The 19974-nt window shown below is 41.5% G+C and overlaps 2 protein-coding genes across 4 annotated transcripts in view; one reads left to right on the top strand and one right to left on the bottom strand.

Annotated features, from left to right (window-relative positions):
- Positions 1 to 8262, top strand: part of ANKLE2 (ankyrin repeat and LEM domain containing 2) — a 20943-nt gene extending 12681 nt beyond the window's left edge. The window contains exons 10-13 of one of the 2 annotated variants that reach the window (XM_054844267.1): positions 416 to 609; positions 1576 to 2299; positions 2855 to 2986; positions 5061 to 8262. In XM_054844267.1, the coding sequence (XP_054700242.1) occupies positions 416 to 609; positions 1576 to 2299; positions 2855 to 2986; positions 5061 to 5298 (1288 nt within the window). In that variant the 3' untranslated portion in view covers positions 5299 to 8262. The remainder of the gene's footprint in view (positions 1 to 415; positions 610 to 1575; positions 2300 to 2854; positions 2987 to 5060) is intronic. The other variant, XM_054844266.1, reaches the window with a different exon arrangement.
- Positions 6934 to 19974, bottom strand: PGAM5 (PGAM family member 5, mitochondrial serine/threonine protein phosphatase). 2 transcript variants are annotated; one of them, XM_054844268.1, is made up of 6 exons: positions 19621 to 19974; positions 15890 to 16068; positions 14351 to 14476; positions 13054 to 13142; positions 12630 to 12763; positions 6934 to 10777 (listed from the first exon to the last, which is right to left on the bottom strand). In XM_054844268.1, exons 1-6 carry the CDS (start codon positions 19890 to 19892, stop codon positions 10627 to 10629), a joined length of 951 nt encoding a protein of 316 aa, XP_054700243.1. In that variant the 5' UTR covers positions 19893 to 19974; the 3' UTR covers positions 6934 to 10626. The 2 variants fall into 2 exon arrangements, with proteins under 2 accessions (XP_054700243.1, XP_054700244.1); XM_054844269.1 differs by having other exon boundaries at positions 8977 to 10777; positions 12630 to 12760.

Genomic DNA, 19974 nt, shown 5'->3' with positions numbered 1-19974 from the left:
ATAAAAGCTGATTAGGTTTCTTTCTTTAAAACAACCCCTGACTTCCTCCTCCCTTCCCCCATTCCCAAATAGAAAAAGCTGTTGAATGGAGTATCATTCAAATTATGCCTACATCAGTGGGGATTCATCTCTATCTGATGTCTAGATACAGCTAGCTTAAAAATAGCAATATTTATGGTTCTAACTGTAAGAATAGTAGATTAAATTTGAAAAATATTCTAGAAAAAATCAGACAATACTATGTTTGCTAAGGATGTGTATATCGCTTTTGCAGACTGTTGATTGTTGCAGAATTGTGTTGCCTAGTTGCACGTTTGTACTCCTATTAATAGCTGATAATATGTGTTCAGAAAAGTTATTGTCAAACTAATATTTATGTCTTCACAAATGATTCGTTTTATTTTATTTATTGCAGGGAGTTAGCTCATGAACTGGGGTTCCCGTGGGTTGAATACTGGGAATTTCTGGGCTGTTTTGTTGATCTGTCTTCCCAGGAGGGGTTGCGAAAATTAGAAGAGTACCTGAGTCATCGGGAAATGAGCGAAAAGGCTCAGGAAGAAACAGGGGAAAATGAAACCTGCAATAGATATAAAACTCCACATCCTTCTGGTAAGAAAAGGGCAAATGCTACAAACAACAGGTTGTACCTAGGGAAAAGAGGGAGAGAGAAAGCTTGGTGCCCAGGGGAAGTAGTATTAACCTGTTGTGGTTGCTATTATTAACCTGTTATCCAAACAATCTGATTGTAGTATTGAAAAAGTAGCTAACAGCAGTGTGAATGTAGGAGAATTGGAACAGACCTCATTAGATGTTATCTTTCATTTGAAGTACTTTATTTGATTGTAGCCCCCAAATGAAATTCCTGTTAGAAAACCTCTATCTTCAGTAAATTTTTACTCGGCATTTTGGGAACTTGCCTTAAGAGCATAGAGTTTTGTAATCCACAGATACAGAATAAACAACTTTTTAAAATAAAAGAATAATTCTTTACAGTTGAGGGTGAAAGACGCACTGAACAAAACCCCAGAAAGCTTTTGCACCTTCTTAGACCACTGCTTGCTGTGTGTTTATGGAAGGCACGCACTAGTCCCAAATCTTTGTGCTCCTTCCTCCCATCTCTCCTGTGTGATTGTAGATCTGAAGGGGCTCTGGTACTGGGATAAACCTGGGCTGACAAGACCCTGAAGGATAGTCGTTGGACTCGTCATAAGCCTTTGTGCTTTGGAAGAGATGAGAACTTAAGCTATTCTGTATTAGTAACATTTTCCTACCCTGTTCTGCTTTATCCTGACTTTATCCTTTGTTGCTGATTAATGAGTGAGGTGAGGAGCATAGGAAGTGCAGTTTTCAAATGACTAGGGTGTAAAAGGTTATTTGCAAAAAAGATACAGCTGTAATGGTGTCATTTTGCATCTGTAGCTTTAGTTAGGTTAGTTCATGCTGTTGCATAAATAAAATCAGAGAGCGCGTCAATAAATAGAGTAAGGCACAAAGACTGTGTTTGTTTCTAGTTTATTTGATTTGCTTTCTGTTGAAAGTCTTTTCATGTGTTGCTCTTATTAAAATTGTTTACAGGTAAGAGTAAAAAGTGCTGCAATTCTATTTCTGTTGGAGCATTTTTGGATGAGGATGACGATGATATGAGCTTAGAAGAAATTAAAAACAGACAAAATGCAGCACGGAATATCAGCCAACCTATTGTGTCCAAAGAACCTAGCATTGATGCTATAGGGGACGGCGAGTGTGATATCTTGTCAATGGAGCGTGCAGTAAACATTATAGAAACATCGGATCGCCCCAGGCACTATGAAAAGTTGGCTTCCAGCAAAAATGGATTTTGTAATCCTGTGTCCAGTGAAATGATAATTAGTGACAGAAGGCATTTGCATGACGGAGAACAATGCCTCATATCGCCCGTTTCCAATTTAATGTCAGAATTTGAAAGCCTGTCGTTCCAAGAACAAGAGGTTGCAGGAGAATCAAATAAAATCACTGAAAAAACTGAGAATGAGAGGATTCTGGCTGAAGGAACAAGGCAGGTGAGACCACCCAAGGACCATCTGGATAAGACCTGCTATGCGGTTCCACTGGCAAGTTCTTCTGAGCCAAGTGTTACAGGTAAACCTGGAGAGACCAAGTTAAGGACAGAACACAAAGTGCCATCAGCAAAAGAGAGACTGTCCATGGAATCTGCAGTTCAGACTAATGAGGCACAACAACGTCAAGAACTTTCTTCCCAGAAATTTCTTTTGAAGGCTTCACCCACAAATGACAATTCTAAGAAGTTATTCCTGCTTGGGTAAGAATTGTCTTTTTTCACACTTACTTGTCTTTTGGTTTATGTAGGCAAAACAAGATGCTTTTTATATCGCTGACAGCAAGGTTGAGACAGTGTGATACTAAGCAACACTTGTTGCAGTGAGCCTTGCTTCAATACTTGTACAGTAGCCGTATGGTTCTTTTGCAACTCATTACCTGAATACCATACCTAAAACAGAAGGAAGAAGAGGAGAAGTCTTTGTTTCCAAATTGGTTTCAGTTAACTTTGCTGTGTACCATTCATCTGACAGGCTTGTGACTTCATGATGAGCCTGACTTAAGATTAACAAAGTGTTTGCTACACTCTTGGGGTGTCCTTAGATTAATTTTTCAAAACTTTTATTTTATGAGACTACTTAATGGACAGTCATTTATGCGTGGGCCTCCTGGAAAAAGTTCATAGAGAAACCATATTTATAGAGGAGCATGGGCAATTTGTTTGCTTATATCAAAAATAAATGTTTTGGAATTGGGATGTTTTATTGCCTGAACAGATATCTAGTTCTCTTTTCATCTAGTTCTGTTTATATTCTAGGGAGCAGCCCTCCAAGCTGGATAGTGATGTCTTAGCAGCTATAGAAGCAGTAGAGATTGATCCACAGAAATACCCGATTATTTACAAGTGGAAACATGCGGTGCAGTCATACTCTTCATCTGACAGGCAAAGGTATTTCTGCAAATTCGGTCAAATGAGTCGAAATAAAATTTTTAGTGGGTCAGCTGCGGAACAGCTGGACTAGCTGGAATTTCAGGCCTTGTTCACAAAAACCTTGTTTTAAATATTCAGTTGTATTAACTATTAGTGTGTTTCTGAAATTAATCAGTAAGCCTTTTTGGCTGGTGTCTGTTGATAAGGAAAGTTTACTGGTGCTGCAGTCAAATTCCTTCCATTATGTTGCAGTTCCAAATAACTTCAGCATGTCTATACAGACAAATCAGACAGAAGACGAAGGCCTCGAGAGTGTCAGGGTTTTCCAGTTGGCAAATGTCTGTTTGCTGATTTATTGCTTTGTACTTGGATCCTTTATGGGTCTTAATGGTAGTTGTGGATGTTGTATTGCTTTGAGGTACTAAGGTTGTGCAGAGTGATGTTACAGTGAATTTAATATCCTCATTTATTGCTATTGTTATTTTTACCTTCTATTGCCCCAGTCCAAAGGGATTTTTAGTGCGAATGATGGTGCGTGTTAAGTTTTTAGAGAGAATTGTCATGTTTTCCTACACAAATGATGGAAGCAGACTGCGTTTGTTGGGACGCCTGAATACATGTTATGCCGTTTATACGTTTTATTTTGAATGCTGTTGCTTTTGGGGACCCAAAGCAACGGTTTTCATACAAGTGGCTTCTTTTGGTAATTGTATTAATATGAAGATTTATTTCCATTGTGACAGACATTGGTCAGAACACTGAAGATTCCCGTGCTTAGACAGCCTACAACTTATATATAGTCATGACAAAGTTCTCAGAAAAGAGATGACCCAGTGCCACACAACAGACTGGAAAGGGGGCAGGAACAGAAAGCCATCAAACGACCTGTACTAACTTCTATTTTTCTCTTGTTTCTTCTAGCTTTCTTAAATGCACGAAATTCCACTTATTACGAGAACTGAGTTCTCAATATAGGCATTAAACGTTAATTTTTCAAAACATGCTTTAAAAACAGAGACTTTAAAGCTCTGTCCGAGCTTGTGAGAATTTTAAAAATGTAATTGACTGGCTTTATTGGCCCCAAAACTCAGAGTAGGAGTTGGGAACCAGCAGCTGAGAAGTGCAACTGTGTTAAGTTAGCAGAGATTGGAGCAGGAGGAATGTTGTGGAAAGAGTTTAAACAACACGTGACAGGGCTGACAGAAGTGCCGATGGTAAGTGGAAGGAGAGGCGCTGCCCAGGGCTGAGCACTGGGAAAGAAAGCAGCTTTCTTTTGCCTCTCTATGTCTAGTGCACTGAAAGAGGGCCATCGAGTATAGTTTTACAAAAAGCATGAAGCTCGCTAAGATTTTTCTGTGATTCCAAGTGGAGTAGAAACAGGGAAATATTTTCATATCCCTGGTTGATATGGTGTCCTCGTACCACTTTGCTTTTCAAAATCAAATTCTGTAGTCCCTTGATTTTTGTGATTAATTTTTTGAAAGAAATAGGCTAATTGTCAGGCTTTTTTCATTCTTATTCCACTGTCTGAAAGGTCCAAGGTGTTCTTCTGAAGTGCTGACATTTAACACAAGATTTTTTAGGTGTAATCACTGTTCTAGTGCATAAGCAAAAATGATTACTGTAATTATTTGACAATGCCAAGGCTTGCTCTGTCAGCCTCCTTAATTTTGCAGTGCTACCTCTGTCAAAAGCAAAGAAACAGCAGGAAATCACTTTGTGTTTAGGTATGTAACTGCAAAAATCAGACCTAATGATACAGATACCAGTAGGTCTGTCAGAGGAAAATTATTTTTTTAAAGATTTTAAATAAGCTGTGTGAATGCATGTCTTTCGTAGTTGGGGGTGGGTGGGCTGGGGTCTTTTTTATTTAAAAAAAACCCCATTATAAAATGACATCTTACTGATGAGGCAGCATGCCTACATATATAGTGCTGCTGCTGTTTCTTCTCAGACCTCTCTCTTACCTCTCTTGATTTTTCTCTGCTGGTGCATCATTTCTAAGACCTTAAAAGTGATACTGAGTAAAAGTACTGCTCTCCTGATTGCAGTGTTCTTAACAAAACACAAAATGACTTTTTGTTTCTTTCAGTTGGCCAAGTCCAGCGCTGAAGGCAAAATTCAAGTCCCAAACCATCGCTGCTGGCCTTCCAAATGCTTCAGTGTATTCTACTTCAGGAAGAAACAGTCCCATAACAGGAAGTCCAGGGAAATACGGCAATGCTCCCTCATTCTCTCCAGACCCCGGGAGTCCTGGGCGCTACAGTCCAGCTTGTGTCAACCACGCTCTGTTAAAACTGCGTTATTTTTCAGAGCCTCCTGCCCACTAAAATACGATTTCTCTTCCTGAGACTGTGATTATATTTTCATTGATAGAGTGGAGGAAAAAGCTACGATGTTACTAAAGTGACATGAGGTTTGTACTTGGCTATTTATTTTTCCTCAATTGAGGACAACTGTATGTTAAAAAAAAAAAATTGAATATATGTCTTTATGCCATATACGAGATAGATTACTGGTGATATGCAAGGAGTTAGTGACAGTCAGTGCAGTTGTCCAGTAGCTATGAATTAACCCCTGTTGCCAGTAAAGCAGTGAGCTGAACCTTCACTTAGAAGTGGTGGCATTGCACGATCACCAGTGTCATTGTTGTACTGAACCCCTTAGCCCTCAACTGCATTTCTTTTGCTTGGATTGTCTGGAGGAAGCACATCATCAGCAACCAGAAACCTGAGGAGAGGAAACTGATGCAAGAAGTCAAATGTTCTTCCACTTGCAGGGGAATGCTCGAAGTGAAAAGCCTGAAACAAAGCCTGGGTAGTACCGAGTATGAATGTGAAACCCTGTGCGTAAACAGAAAGTAAGTGCTTGGAGCCAGCAGTTTGGTCTAGGCAGTTGAATACACACGCGCGCACACGCACACACACTTCTTCTATATGTGTGTACGTATGCACATGTTTACACAGAAAACCTTGAGTCATTGCTTGTTCTGAGGCTGTTAAAAACACCGTGATCTACTGTTTTACTAAAGGGGCACTATAGAAATTACTGGTATGCCTTTAAATGTTAGTTTGAAAATTAAAAAAGAAAATCTAAAAATTAGCTGGTTTGTTTCCCACAGAGGCTTTTAACATTAGCAGATTTTAATAGTTATTACACAAAAACACATCAGCAATAATTTCAGCGAATTTACCAGCAACATACCTTAATGGTCTAGTTTGTAATATATTAGAGCGGGAGCCAGTGACCCATGATGTGGCTCCTGAAAAGAGAGAGGAATAAGGACTAAAAATATTTTTATTGCAATCTAAGCTTTTACTATGTCTCTGGTCTTGCTGTGGTAACGAGTTTTTGTTACAGCACTGAATAATTTTATTCTTTAGCCTTCCGTAAGAATGACTTGTTTCGACAGTAGGATGCTGAGATTGAAGAACGCTTTTCAAAACGCAAGACGGTTTTCCATATCAAGTTAGTTAATGGTTGTAACGTTGCTTGAAAGAAGGCTTCCAGAAACAGAGCTCTCTAGTGTTGATAGCTTTCTAGTAAGAAGGAAAACCTAGCTATTGTTACAACGTAAATCTGATCAGAAAATTAACTCTGCCAAGGCTGTGCTGGTAAAAGGGGACGGATTTGGATTCACTGGTGCCACGCAGTGAGTGAGAAAGCGCGGAAGGGCCGTGGCGGGCTGCAGGCTGTGGGCAGGGCAGCAGGGACCCCGGTGGAGGCAGGATGGTGCAGTGCGGGGGCGGGCCACCTGCAGCTCTCCCCACACAGAGCCTGGGTTTAGGAATCCAGTGCGGGAAGGGTTTGGTGGCTGTTGCACACCGCAGAGGGACTGTTACACACACACACACACACAAACTGTACACCCATCAGTAGGGTCATCATTTGGTACAAACCTAAAAAACACTGCACTTAATGCTTTTGCAAGCTTAATAGTGCCTTTTGTAACATATTTAATTAAATTTTTGTTCTTTTAGAAGTTTTAAAGAAAGTGGCATCCACTTACTATGGGCACATAAAATACAGTTTTTCTTCTGGGCTTTCTGAACGGACCGTATTTTTAATGTCTCTTTCTAAGTTTGATTATTTGGTGCGATAGCTCTCCACTGTGGGAGAGCATTCCTAGTTTAGAAATTATTCTAAAAGAAGGCTTATTTAGCTATTTCTTTATAATTAAGCCTATTTCCAGTGAGCTGGACACCATGAAGAGCTGCTTTACACAAATGACTGTCATTAGTGATATTCCAGACACTGAGCTGGAGGTTGCAGGGCAGTGTCATTCTTCAAGAGACATTTAAACAAACCAAGCCAACATAACCTGCTCTGTTACCAAGTATATTAACTGATCTTTTTCATAAGGCTTTTTCCAGTCTGGGTTTTTTGATGCAGCAGTCTCCCTGGTCGCAAACAATTTTTTTAGGTCACACATTCCTACAGGTTTACTTTAAAGGGTTTGGGGTTTTTTGTTTTGGGTTTTTTTTTTGGTTTGGGCTTGGGGGTGTTTAAGTTCTGGTTTGGGTTTGTTGGGTTTTTTTAATAATTTAATGTAAATGATGTCTGTCATTCTGGAGAAATGACTCAGATGATTAGTAATTGCCTGATACCCTGTTAAAGCCTAATCCATGGGGTAAGTTGCTAGACACACAGCTGCTGCTCGCCAGCCGGGACCTTCTTGAGCTGTCCCTTAGTGATGTTGCCCTTTTGCTAAGAGTTTGTCACAGAGGCAGGAGACTGATACTAATGCTCTAGTTCTTCCTTTTTGTCCTTTTTACCTTTGTTATGCTTTGCCTTTTTTTTTTTTTTTTTAAAAAAAGTATATTACTAGTATGTACCTGTAGACAGACACCCCCCCCCACACACACACACACCACCACCAGACCCTTTCACTTTGTCATTTTGTTTTGGTTCAGTCAAGATTGTTTTTTTTTTTAACTGTGGTATGTAATGTGCATTAGTCCAGTTGTAGTGCATCTTAAGAGGTCATTTTTTCTAACAATATATTTACTTCAGCTATCAAAATAAAAAGCAATTTATGTAGCTACTAATGATTCGTAATTGTGAAGAAAGCTCTTCCCCATTGAGCCTGTGGAGACACTTTAAATCAGATGGATAGTGCTTGAATTGTATTTTCTTGGCCAAAAAAAAAAATTCACTTTTAAAGGTGCAAAAGATTAGTTGTGGTTTGGGTTTTTTTTTTTTTTTTTTTTTTGGGTTTTTTTATTAGTCAAGCGTCATGTTAAAAATACACTTACCCTGCTTTCTATTAAAAAATAAATGAGTAGCTAAAAGTGTGACGCTGTGTTTAGTTTACAGGCCATGGTGGCAAGCAGCTGGGTTGATAACCATGATGTGCAAATTACTAATTTGGCCAGGCCTTACCAACACAACTCATGCATCGTGTGTGTGTGTGTATGTGAGCAATGAGGTTGGGTGATGTCACTGAAGACTTGAAGCGTCTCAAAATGTTTGAGACAGGAAGTCCAAATCCTGTAAAAAAATTATGTATGTACATCTTAAAATTTCATACTTCATCCCCCATAACTGAAGTGCCACTGAAAAGGTGAAATTCTGTGCACGTGTCCTCTGGCTGCCCACCAAGAAGGGCGTGGATGTGAGAGGGTACATGTATGCACACACAAATAAAAATGCACAGCGTTTTCATCTTACCAGCAGCTTTGGTGCTCCTGTTCGACATGATGGTAGTGATGCAGCCCTTGAACTCCCAAAGGCCGAGCCCCACAGGGCTGTGACTAGAGAATGGGAGTCCCTCGTACACTGCAGTGCTGGCACATGGTTCTGCAGGTGATGATCACTAACTGCGCTAGCTCCTACCTCAAGTTTACATTTCAGATAGTTGGAGTTAAAAGGACAGAGCAGGTAAATGAACTGTTGCCCCAGGCAACGTGGGCTACAAAGGCTGCTCAGCTGGCAGAACCACAAGTCACTGAGCAGCCCTTCCTTCCACAGCAGACGTCACACAACTATCCAACTGAAGAGACAAGAAAGACAGACCAGTTATTTTATTCAAAACTTTTAAAAAGTTATAGACAAAAACTGGTAAGTTATTCTCATTGCATCAATGAGAGATACGTTGTGATGGTTCCCTCTTGCCCCCCACAGCTCACACTACACACCAATCACGTTTTGTCCCTTACCAGCCTGTTTCCTTGAACTCATCCTACCGTAGCAATCCTGTATCAAATACACCCTTGTCTCGTTAGGCTGTGTGCCATACAGCTCTGACAGGAGCATGTAGGGTCTCCACAACAGTCTTGGTGATAAAGAGAACCTGTCAAACAAGTTACAGGTGGTGCTGTCCTGCAGTATGTGCTCTGTCACCAAGGCAGACTATGCATAGAGTGACCTTTTTCAACAGTCCAGGTACTCTGAGCCATTCCTACACGGTTCAGCAGCCTAGCACACAGCTTTGGGGGGGGGGGGGGGGGGGGGAACAAAAAAACCCACACACACCAAAAAAACACAAAAAAAAAAACCAACCCCAACCCTCTGAGCCCCCTCCTCAAAAATGACCTAGGTCTCAGCCATCTGCGTTTTTGCTAGCACAAGTCCAGCAGCATCAGAGCCGCACAGAGGAGCCACTTCACAGTCTGCCTGACATCTGTACTGGGCATTTGGCCTCAAAAAGCCACTCCACAGATACTTCTTCACCACTCAAGCAACAGTAGTTTTAAGCAGCAGTTTGTGCCAATGCTGCAGCAGCTCTGACCTGCAGTATCACAACCTTGACCTCAGTGGTGTGACTTTACTCTGAAAGCAAGGTATCACCAAAAGCAAATCAATGGGAGAAAGCACTTAACAATGTAAGAGTCAGTAACTGGAAGCACTGTCAGAAGATTGCTGCGTTCCTTTCCATCTTACTGCTACAACCTCATCCCCATGTCCTTCTACAGACCAAGTTTTAGTTAAAGGCTTTACGAGACTGAAAAACATTGTTCAGAATAAAGTACTTCCTGAGGATGGAGGAACACTTAGTTTAAGCAGCAGTTAATTCTAGCACCACAGCTCTGAGGCAAATGCTTTTTTACCCTCTTTGCTTTATGCTTACACTCTCCAGGCACAGTTTACATGAGCATCTTGGGGGCAGAGGGGAACGACAACACATGAACATACACCCTCAACAGCTTACAAAAATTGAAGCTCTATCCCTTTGTCCTTCAAGCAGCAGAATACCGTTTGTCAGTTCTGCAGGAGTCAAAACAAGCTGGCTCATCTTCAGTTTTAGCTGCAGTGTGATACAAGGCGGTTCCTTCCAGTTCCCACACCAACTGCTTTCCTGCACAAGAAAAACATCCACAGGCGCAAGCTTTGGTTATAGAACCTCATGGGGAGTGGGGGAAGTCGATGCTCTCACAACTGCTGAGCACACAGACATTCAATTGCTTTGTATTCCACAGCTCGGCTTGGCGTTCTGGGGAATACTTGAGGACTGGACAGCGTCAGGCTTACAAAGATTTCTTCTCTTCTGGACTGAAAGGCAGATATGAGTATGTATGAAGGAGGCAAGGGGCTAAAGGACATTTTTAAGACAGCATCACACCCCAACATAACAGATAAAAACCTAGTGGTACTGTAGCTGAATGTACTAGTGCAAAGAGACTGGAGGCAGCTCCTGGACAGCCATCAGTTTTGCTCATTCAGGTGCGTGTGATTTTATCTGGAGGCATGAAACCTGTGTCACCCAGTGTTCGAAGTGCCACTCTCCCATTTGGACGTATCACCAAGTGAGTTATGCTGCCATTGTTAAGAGACATTCGCAGCCAGCCTTCTGGGGGGAACTGCAATGCTCTAGAAAACAAAAACAAACAAACAAAAAGATTCATTCATAAACAATTATATTAACATCCCACTCACAGCATCACCTTCTGTTCCAGATGGGGGGGGGGGGGGGGGAGAAAAGAAAATTATTGGTCATTCTGCAGGTTGCATGGAAATGCTCCTGCAGTCAGCCTTGGATAAAATAATTTTCTTTTGCAATTGATATGAAATTGCAGCATTGATAACTGGTCTGATGCCAACAATGCACTTGCATAAGCAGATTCCAGCAGCTGGGTATGATTAATGTAGACAGGATTAAGTCAAATCGACAGAAGGCAGAAGCTCCAGCGTAGCCAGGTTGCTGGGACACTCTGAGCAATCTCCTAACAAACAAGACAAGGGACAGCACAGGTTCAGGTTGGTCACTGAGCCAACTGCAGCACCACAAACCCCTGCACGGTTCAGGACAAGCAGAGAAGATGGCTCACCAACCCAACGGCCTCCTCCGCAGACCAGCAGCAAACAGCAAGCTTTTACGCACTATTTTAGCCTTATCAACGTGGGCAGGTATGTAACAGCAGCAGAGAAGCAGCGGGGTAGGATTCATTCTACTTGCCTGTACATGCCTATGGAAGAAATTCACCACAACTACTTTCCATGAGCTGTACTGTTCCCCAGAAACGACCAGAGAAAGTACCTTGGTGCTTTTTGCAGAAACACAGTATCACAGCCTGATAGTCTCAACTATTCTAAAATTCCTAAGGAATAGCCTTAGGAGTTCAATCAATTGTGGTAAAATATTAAGTTGTCTCTTTTGTCTCAGATACTGAGGGATAACTTGGTTTTGGCTCTTATGACAGTCTTTTAGAAAGGCTAAGAAATTAAATAACAGCTACAGTCAAGCTAGATTCAAAAGGAACACTATATGGATTGTGATCTCAGATAGCCTGGAATGGAAGGCACAGAAGAAAAGTTAAAAAGAAGAGGGAAGAAACAGCGAAGAGAAAAAGTATACAAGTATTTCAGAAAAAGCCTAGGTAGCAGCAAGGCGATATTTTTTAGCACAGGAAAGAATATTCTGTTTACCTGATCAATGATTTTAAGTATAGCAATTTTGAAGAGCGCTAAAGCAATCCACAGAGCAGACAGGCTAGCATTTAACTAGCTCAGCTAAATAAAGCTAACTGAAATTGTTGTAGGTATTGATCAAATTAAAGTTTAATCACATCTGTCCTGCTCAAGACAAATTATCTTACAGACAGTGCTTTGTTGATAGAGAAGTGGAATAAAACAGCCTCAGCTGACTGGATACAGAGACAGGCAAAGATACAGAACTGTTTTCTCCTTCACGAACAACTTTGATGTTAGCAGAAAGATCCACTCTCCTCACTAATCCAATACTGGATGTTACGGCAAAAACACACTAATACAACTTGAACAAAAATTTCCATTAGTAAAGAATTCCCCAAAATAAATCAATCTTTCATTATGTCAGATCAAATTCACATCACCTCAAAAAGACACATCCAGTCAGATCCTTATTTGTCATCTTTTCCAGCAGAGGTTTATGGCAAGCAGAAGCTTATCGTATTAAAGAGACTGTTCAGATGTACAAAAAGGTTTTGAGTCTCACCTATTTAACCATTTTCACTTTAAAATTAGAATGAAAGTGTTCTAACTTTCAAATTTGTCCTCTACCTGCAAATTAATCCTGTGATGAAGTTGCAGAAGCAGCTGCTCACAATGCAGGCACTGATCTCCAACCGCCTCAAACAAGCCAAATGAATGCATCTCCTAGCTCAGCGGCGCAATACACCAATGCTACTTCAGTAGAACTATGGCCTTTTAAAGAACACAGCTGAACGTGCAATCCAACATGTACCTGCACACAATATAGCGGATCACGTTGGCATGGCAGACAAAGATCTCATAGCTGTCTTCTTCCTGCTTTGCATCGGCTCTATGAATGAAGTTTCGAAAAGCAGCCTCAATTCGAGCTCCATCTTCGTAATACTGCTGATGGCAGAGAGTTCAGAATTAAACACAGCTCAGAGCAGCACGTCCCATTGTCTGCATTTGCAGATGGGCCGTGTCTTCTAAAGAGTTCTTCTTTACTAATACTGAAGGGTTGTTAAGTCATTTTAACTGTTCTGTACACTTACTGGGGAGGAGAAGAGTATGCAATTATCTAAGGTCTGTGACGAAAAGCATCAGCTCAGACACTGCAAGTTATTACTATAGTCAATATAAAGTATATTAAAAAACAAAACAAACACACAAAAAAAACCCTTTAAGTAAAAAGTTACCACAGCTTCTGGTTTCCAGTGAGAGACTGGAGGGTCTGGTTCTATAGGTGCTCCCTCTCTCAGCAGATCAGTACTAATTTTTTTAACTCCTGAAATATTAAATACACATTCAGAAAGGAGTTATTACTTCACATGCCACTGCGAACAGGCCCACAACTCTACAGTCAATACATTTTTTCATATTCTTTCTTCAAGGAAGTCTTCCTCTTCATCCTAAAGACCATTTTAGTCTACATGCTTCCTATCCAGGTGTGTGAATCTCTCCAACACAACTGTTTTGTCGTCAGGAGGATGAAGTTTATTCCAACTGAGAACAGCCAGACCAGCCTGGCACAGCAAGCTGAGCCTTCCCAGTCTGCTGCACTTTAACATCCTTGCAAATGTATTTCTTCAATCTAAAGCTATATGTCAGTTAACGCCTACTGCTAATTAATGCAAATTAACATTAATACTACACTTCTGATATTTAATATTTATACTAATATTAGTAATCTCTTACTCTGAGGAAGAAAAGAGATGGGGGGGTGTTTTGGGGATAGAGGGGTGTTTGAGGTTTTTTGTTTTGTTGGTTTTGGGGTGGTTTTGAAGCAGCACATTTAAGAAAATAGATAGAATGGTTAAGAGAACTGACTTTCACCTTGTCATACCTGATTATCTGCTAAAATACCAAACAGAATTACCTATAGCCAAGTGTCTTTAGTTTAGATTCTGGTATGTCTAAACAGCAGGAAAAAACCCCACAAAATCAAAACAACCGAAACAAACAACACCCCTCAAAAAACCCACCAAAAAACCCAAACACAACAACCCCAAACCCCATATAAACAAAGCAGCCACCCAATCCCTACACCTTTGTGAGTGTGCCGCATCTTCCCCTGCACACAGGATAGCAGAGCACACAAGAAGGGCCTGTTAACTAACCCAGCATCACTACAAGAACTGGAGTTTATGATCCTTTTCTCCCCTGCGCTGTTGCTTCCTCAGACCAAGGCAATCCTGATGACCTGTGACAATCTTTGCTTTACAAAACACCTAAGTGAAGAGCAACCAGCAGAGCTCTCCTGCACAGCAGTACATACAGGTAGCAGCTAGTCACTCAGAGGGGCAGATCCCTCTACTATTTTTAAAAATGAACTGGAAACTAGCAGAATTAGGGTTGTTAGTTTCTCTATAGACACGTTCACACAGGGCTGGAAGTTGGCTAAATAACATCTCAACCTTGAGGACAAGCTTACAATTCTACTGGAAGCAGTTTCAAGGACCAGAAGAAAATGAAAAATTAAGGGAAGCCACTTACCTGGGAGATGTTTGCTTATAATTTCAGTTGTTTCAGTTGCTCTAGTCATGGACGAGTGGATAATCTGATCAAATTTTAATCCCAAGCTTGCTAGCCTGTGTCCAGTCAGTTCAGCCTGCTCCCGACCTTAAAAATGATATTCATTATATAAATTGGCCTCACACAAACTACTAAGAGAGTTGTCCAGTAGACATAAAAGGTGTCCATCAATGTCAGGGGTTTTTTTCCTTTCAAAAAGTAATTGGAAAACATTTTTACCAGAGTCGCTATTTATTCAGACCAAGCTTATTGGCTGGACAATTTCAAGTCGCATTTCCATGGGCAGGAAAAATTAGTTGTTTTTTTTAAAAAAAAGTAAATACATATATATCGAAACTTACTCAGAGACTTTCACTAAAGTATTCAATATCCCTGCTAGCCCCATCCCACGGGAGCCACCTCCAGTAAAAGATACTGCTGACCCAAGCCATCTGCCATCTCTGTGTTCAGGGAACATAGAAGAAGAGACCATGTCAAAGCTGACAGTGCATTTTTCACAAAGTAAATGCATTTTTCATTTTTCTAAACTGTTCGTCTTAGAACAGTTAAGAACCACAGCACTTGGATATCCTAGGGAAGCTTTATTCCATCTTTCAGGTAAGTAGGTGAAAAGGCACCAGACAGCATAAGTAACTTACTCAAGGCACCGGCTGAGACAGGATTAAGATTATACTTTGTTACCAATTTAAGATAGCACCTTAGTCCTGAAATTAGCATTTCACTCCTGTTTGCACACTGGTGATTAAGACTTTGGGGGGGGGGAAAGGTGTTTATACTAAAAATTTGGCACCAGACTTCCAAAACCTCAAGCAGCACTACACAACGATAATTCTTCGCCCCTCAAAACAGTATTGGCATACATACAATCAAGAAAGTGTCTGCTGCTTTTTAAATACACTATTAAAATAATACTAATTAACATGTGAAACCTAGTCACAGGATCAGTGACTTAACACAGAAGTTATCCTCTTTTCACGTAACTGATTAGCAGTATTCCCCAAAACAGTGCTTAGTAGCAAAAGTGAAATGTATTTAATTATAAACACTCCAAGTGAAAGGAAAGTCAGGGGTAATTTTTTTTATATAAATCAGCAAATTAACTAACAGAAAGACAAGCCACCTTTTAAGAGAAATCTATCCCAAAGTTAGTTATGGAGCTAAGTTTAAAAGCCTTAACCCTGGAGAATTATGTCAGCGAGCATGAAGACTTGCTCAAGCAACCTTAAGATAATTGGAAAATTCCTTTGTGAAGTTTCTTTACAACTGTGTTTTGAACTCTGTAAAGCATGTTTTAATGTTTGGATTTAGAGGATGAAAAACAGAAAAAACCCACAACTTATTCATGACATCTTTCTGCCACAAAGGATCCAGAAAGTGGATTAAGGTTTGGCAGTGGAACCCAGAACAGAGCCGAGTTACTGACCTGTACTCATCAGGACAGCAGCACTTGAAAAACAATTTTCTCAAAATGCAAAGTATGATGCTTCTAGTAATACATACCAAGTGGGGTCAGAGTTCTGTCTTTATCAGCCCGGCCATCCAAATTATATTGCGAATGACGGATAAGGAATATGTGCCTGGTGGCTTTTGCTTTGCAGTGATCTAAGCGTGAAGCAAGTTCTTCTTCCCCAGTTTCTTCATTTTTCTTTTTGAGGTTGATAAGAGCCAGTGGTTCACGTCTAAACAAACACATTTAAAACATCATTTTTAGATAGGAGAGACTAAAAGGCAGAAGAATTTTACAGATGGGTAGTCTTGCCTTAGTTCTAGATATAGCTAGAGTACTAAATTGACTATTTAGCCATTTATATCAAAAAACTGATTCAAACCATTGTGAGAGTGCTATAAATAAAAGCCTGCATTAAAAAAAGCAGAAGTTAATGCCGTAGGTTAAAAGGCGTAACTGACACAGATACATTTGCTGTTTAGTGACAGTCACCTTTCAATTAATTCTTGGGGGAAAAAAGCAACAAACACAACAGGAAAAAGTTAAATCCTAATGCAAACAGATGGCGTACACTAAAACATACCAAAGCTACAGTCTGTCTGGACAAGAAGATTATAAACACTAGCAGAGACTTTGTATTTGAATTCTTGTCAATGCAATAGTTGTTCTTGTGATTTTCACTGATTTTCAGTCACAGGTATAATGGTAGGTTTTTTTACAAGAAAAACTGACCATGAATGATACCCAGGAAAAGAAGAAGAGGTGTTGACTGATCACAAAGGAAAGAAAATGTTCCATATCTAAAAGGCCCTATGATAACACGTACAACATTTGCACTTTATCAATCACATTTACATCAAGTGACTAACCCCACCCTCCCCAACAATAACCTAGAAAGACTCCAACTTTCTGCAGTGCACTTTGAGAATTATTTTGTGATTTAAACCAGTTCATATCCAGCCTCTCCAGGAACACTTTATTTTCCAGCCTGGAGTGTTTATTTATCCTTTCATCTTTTTCATCACCCTCTCCACTCATGCCACTTTAATCATTCTTCCATTTTGTCACACTGTGCACCAGCCTCCCTTTCTGCAGACCATAACCTTCCCTCCTGCACATCACCCAGACACTTGATCCAGTTCCTGAGGAGGATGCGGGGCACAGAGGATACTTCCCTCCCTCCCCTCACTATCACAGATTCAGTAAAAACTTTATTGCTGGAAAGATATATTAGGAAAATAGAAAAAATGTCTGAAAAATTCAAGCACATTTGTAAAGTAACATAGAGATTAATTCATCCTATGGCAGAAACACAGAAATTACAAGAAATGCCTGAGTGCAAGTCCTGCCCTCTCCCCCCCAGCATCTCTGAAGTTACTCGACAGTAACACGCGCTTTGAAAAGCAACAGATGCTTTAACAAGTCATGAGAAGATAACCAAGCTTAACAATATTTTTAGCATCAGCCAGTTTTAGAAAGTTTACGAGCAGGAAAACTTTTAATATTGCTAAGACTTAAGCAGGTTTTCTTTAGGCTGCTGAAACTCAGAAGCTGACAAATGCAGTTTTCTGCATTCCCTTATAAAAATATTGCTGAAGATTGTAGCTGGACAGAACTTTGCTAAAAAGCAATAGCAATGCCAGGGACCATCTTTAAACCTAATTATAACAAAAGTATCACTTAATCCACGCCAGCGCCCTTTTCACCTTTCCTCCAGGAAGCCCTGCATGTCACTAAAACACATCAGTCGGCCTGACAAATGTTTTAATTCTTGTAGCATACCTTGAAATCCAGATATTTCTACTTTTATTTATAATAAAACTATCTGCAAGAAGCACTCAGAAGATATAAGAAGGTACCTGAAGCACAGAAATTTAGACAATAATTCAAAACTTTTTTTCCCCTCCCACACTAAGCTTTCCAGTTAACAGAAACTTAATTAGAACAGCTTTCAGATAAAGTATTTTACATGAATGAAATTAATCTTATCCAAGAACCGAACTGTACAATTCCTGTGCAAGTGGCATAGACCAATATAACATCCTAGGTGTAGCATCATATCAGATCAATAGGAAGTTTCAAAACAAGATACTTGCATTCTTTTGTTTCAAACTTGAAAAGCCATCAGTTGTTGAGAATATTGTAATATCTGGTTATTTGCTCTGGACTTGACTTTGCAAATCGTTCCCTGCCCTCCCCCCAAAGAGAAGTGGTCAGATGCTTTGTGTAGTTATAAGCCACTTAATAAGTTTACGCGTTGTTTCTGCCAACGTCATCAAAAATTAAGACTTCAACCAGGTCCAGCCAAAGCCATACCACACCGACAGGTAGACACCAAGCACCAGAAAACTAAAACTGTTCTGTGATAAAGTATTTACATAATACACTTCTGCTGTTTGCACACTACGATGAATGGTGATACAGTACACTATCCTTAACTGCTATTAAGTATTATCTAGCTATATTTGCTCAAGGAATTGTGACAGCTATATCAGTTATAGGACAATCTCTACTTCCTGAATTGGTTAAAAAAAAAAAAAGTTACACAGGTTTGAAAGTACTTTAGAATCCCTGAAGGGGATCAACCATTTAGCAGAACCAGAAAGGCCAGGATCTGCAGTTAAAGAAGCAGCTTTAGTACCCTCCTCAATGTAACTATGTAACCAGGTATAACCTTAGTTAATGGAAGTTTTAATTTTTATAATTAGGGTGTACATAGCCCTATTTATATGAGTAGTTGATTCTGTAGCATCTCAAAAATCAAAACAGGATGCATTATACAATAAAAATCTGTTAGCACTTAAGTTTGGATTTACTATGATTAAACTGGAGCCTGACATAAGTCTCCCCGGAGAGATAATTCCACCAGACGGAAGCTAAATGATCCAAAGCTCAATACAGATATCTGCACATTCTAATTAAAAAATCAGAAAAAATGTAGCTAACCCTTGGGTGAATGTATTTCAACACTATGAAGAACACAACCAAGTTAGGTTCAAAGCAACATTACCTTTACAAGGATTTAAGAACACTAACTTCAGTTCCACAGTCAACGTAAGTAGCAGGCCTCATAGATGCCTAGCATGTGCAAATGTTTTTTATCCACAAGGGTGCTGATATTGAACAGAAAAATCTGGGTGTAGACATAAAGCAATACTGAGATATGGTTAACACCGTGTTAAAAAAACACCAGGCAGGTCTTCTCCACAGTGCTCACACTTATCACAAACCTAAGGCTGTGCAATCTCACCGGATGGAAGCATTGGAGTGAAGGGATCCGTGCATCTCCACGGCAGGAAAAGTCTCTGAACTGTCTAAACCAAAGCACAGGCATCCCTTCACCGTACTTCGGTGCTCCGGAACGCCAACTATTTTCAAGAATATTCAAGAATTTCAACCACATTCTGCTTTGAACCGTTTACCACCTAAAATTTCCCGCGGACCCGAGCCCTGCGGACCCCTGACTGGGGAGCACCGGGGGTGCTCGGTCGCGACAGCGCGTCCCAGCCGCCAGCAAGGGGGTCCGGCTCAGCGGGAGGCGGCCCGGCTCGGGGCTCCCACGGCCGCTCCCACGGGGGAACCCGGGAGCCCGCCCCCCTTCCCGTCAGAGGGGCGCCCAGCCCCAACCCTAGGCCCGCAGACGCCGGTTCCTCCAGGCGCGGCCCCGACGCGGGGCTTTAAGGGCAGCTCCTGCCGCGCCCCTCACCACAGCCGCCGCCCGGGAGCGGGATCCCCACCCAGGCGGGGGAGGGAGACGCCGCCACCGCAGCCCCGCCGCACCTACCTGTCCCAGTTGCTGTCCCAGTACCCGCCGGTACCGGCAGGTCTCTCGATCCAGCCGGGAGCCGCCGGGCAGGAGGCAGCGGCGGCGGGCGGCAGCAGCAGCAAACCCGGCGGCGCCGCGGAAGCGGGTGGCACGGAGGCGGGGGAGCTCCCCGGCCGCGGCTCGGCGTCGCCGCCGCGGGCCGGCAGCTTGCCCACGGCAACGGCGGAGAAGAGGACGGAGCCTCCGGCCAGCCCGCAGGCGGCCAGCGCCAAAGCGCGGCGGAACGACATGGCGCGACCAGCGGGCCGCGTGCCCCTACAGCCCCGGCGCCGCCCGCCGAACGCGCCGCCCCGCCCCGGACGGAGCGCGGCG

This window comes from Grus americana, chromosome 16, assembly GCF_028858705.1.
Source record: "Grus americana isolate bGruAme1 chromosome 16, bGruAme1.mat, whole genome shotgun sequence".
Classification (NCBI taxonomy): domain Eukaryota; kingdom Metazoa; phylum Chordata; class Aves; order Gruiformes; family Gruidae; genus Grus; species Grus americana.
Note: the sequence above shows the minus strand (reverse complement) of the source record. Positions and strands in the feature narration are given on the sequence as shown.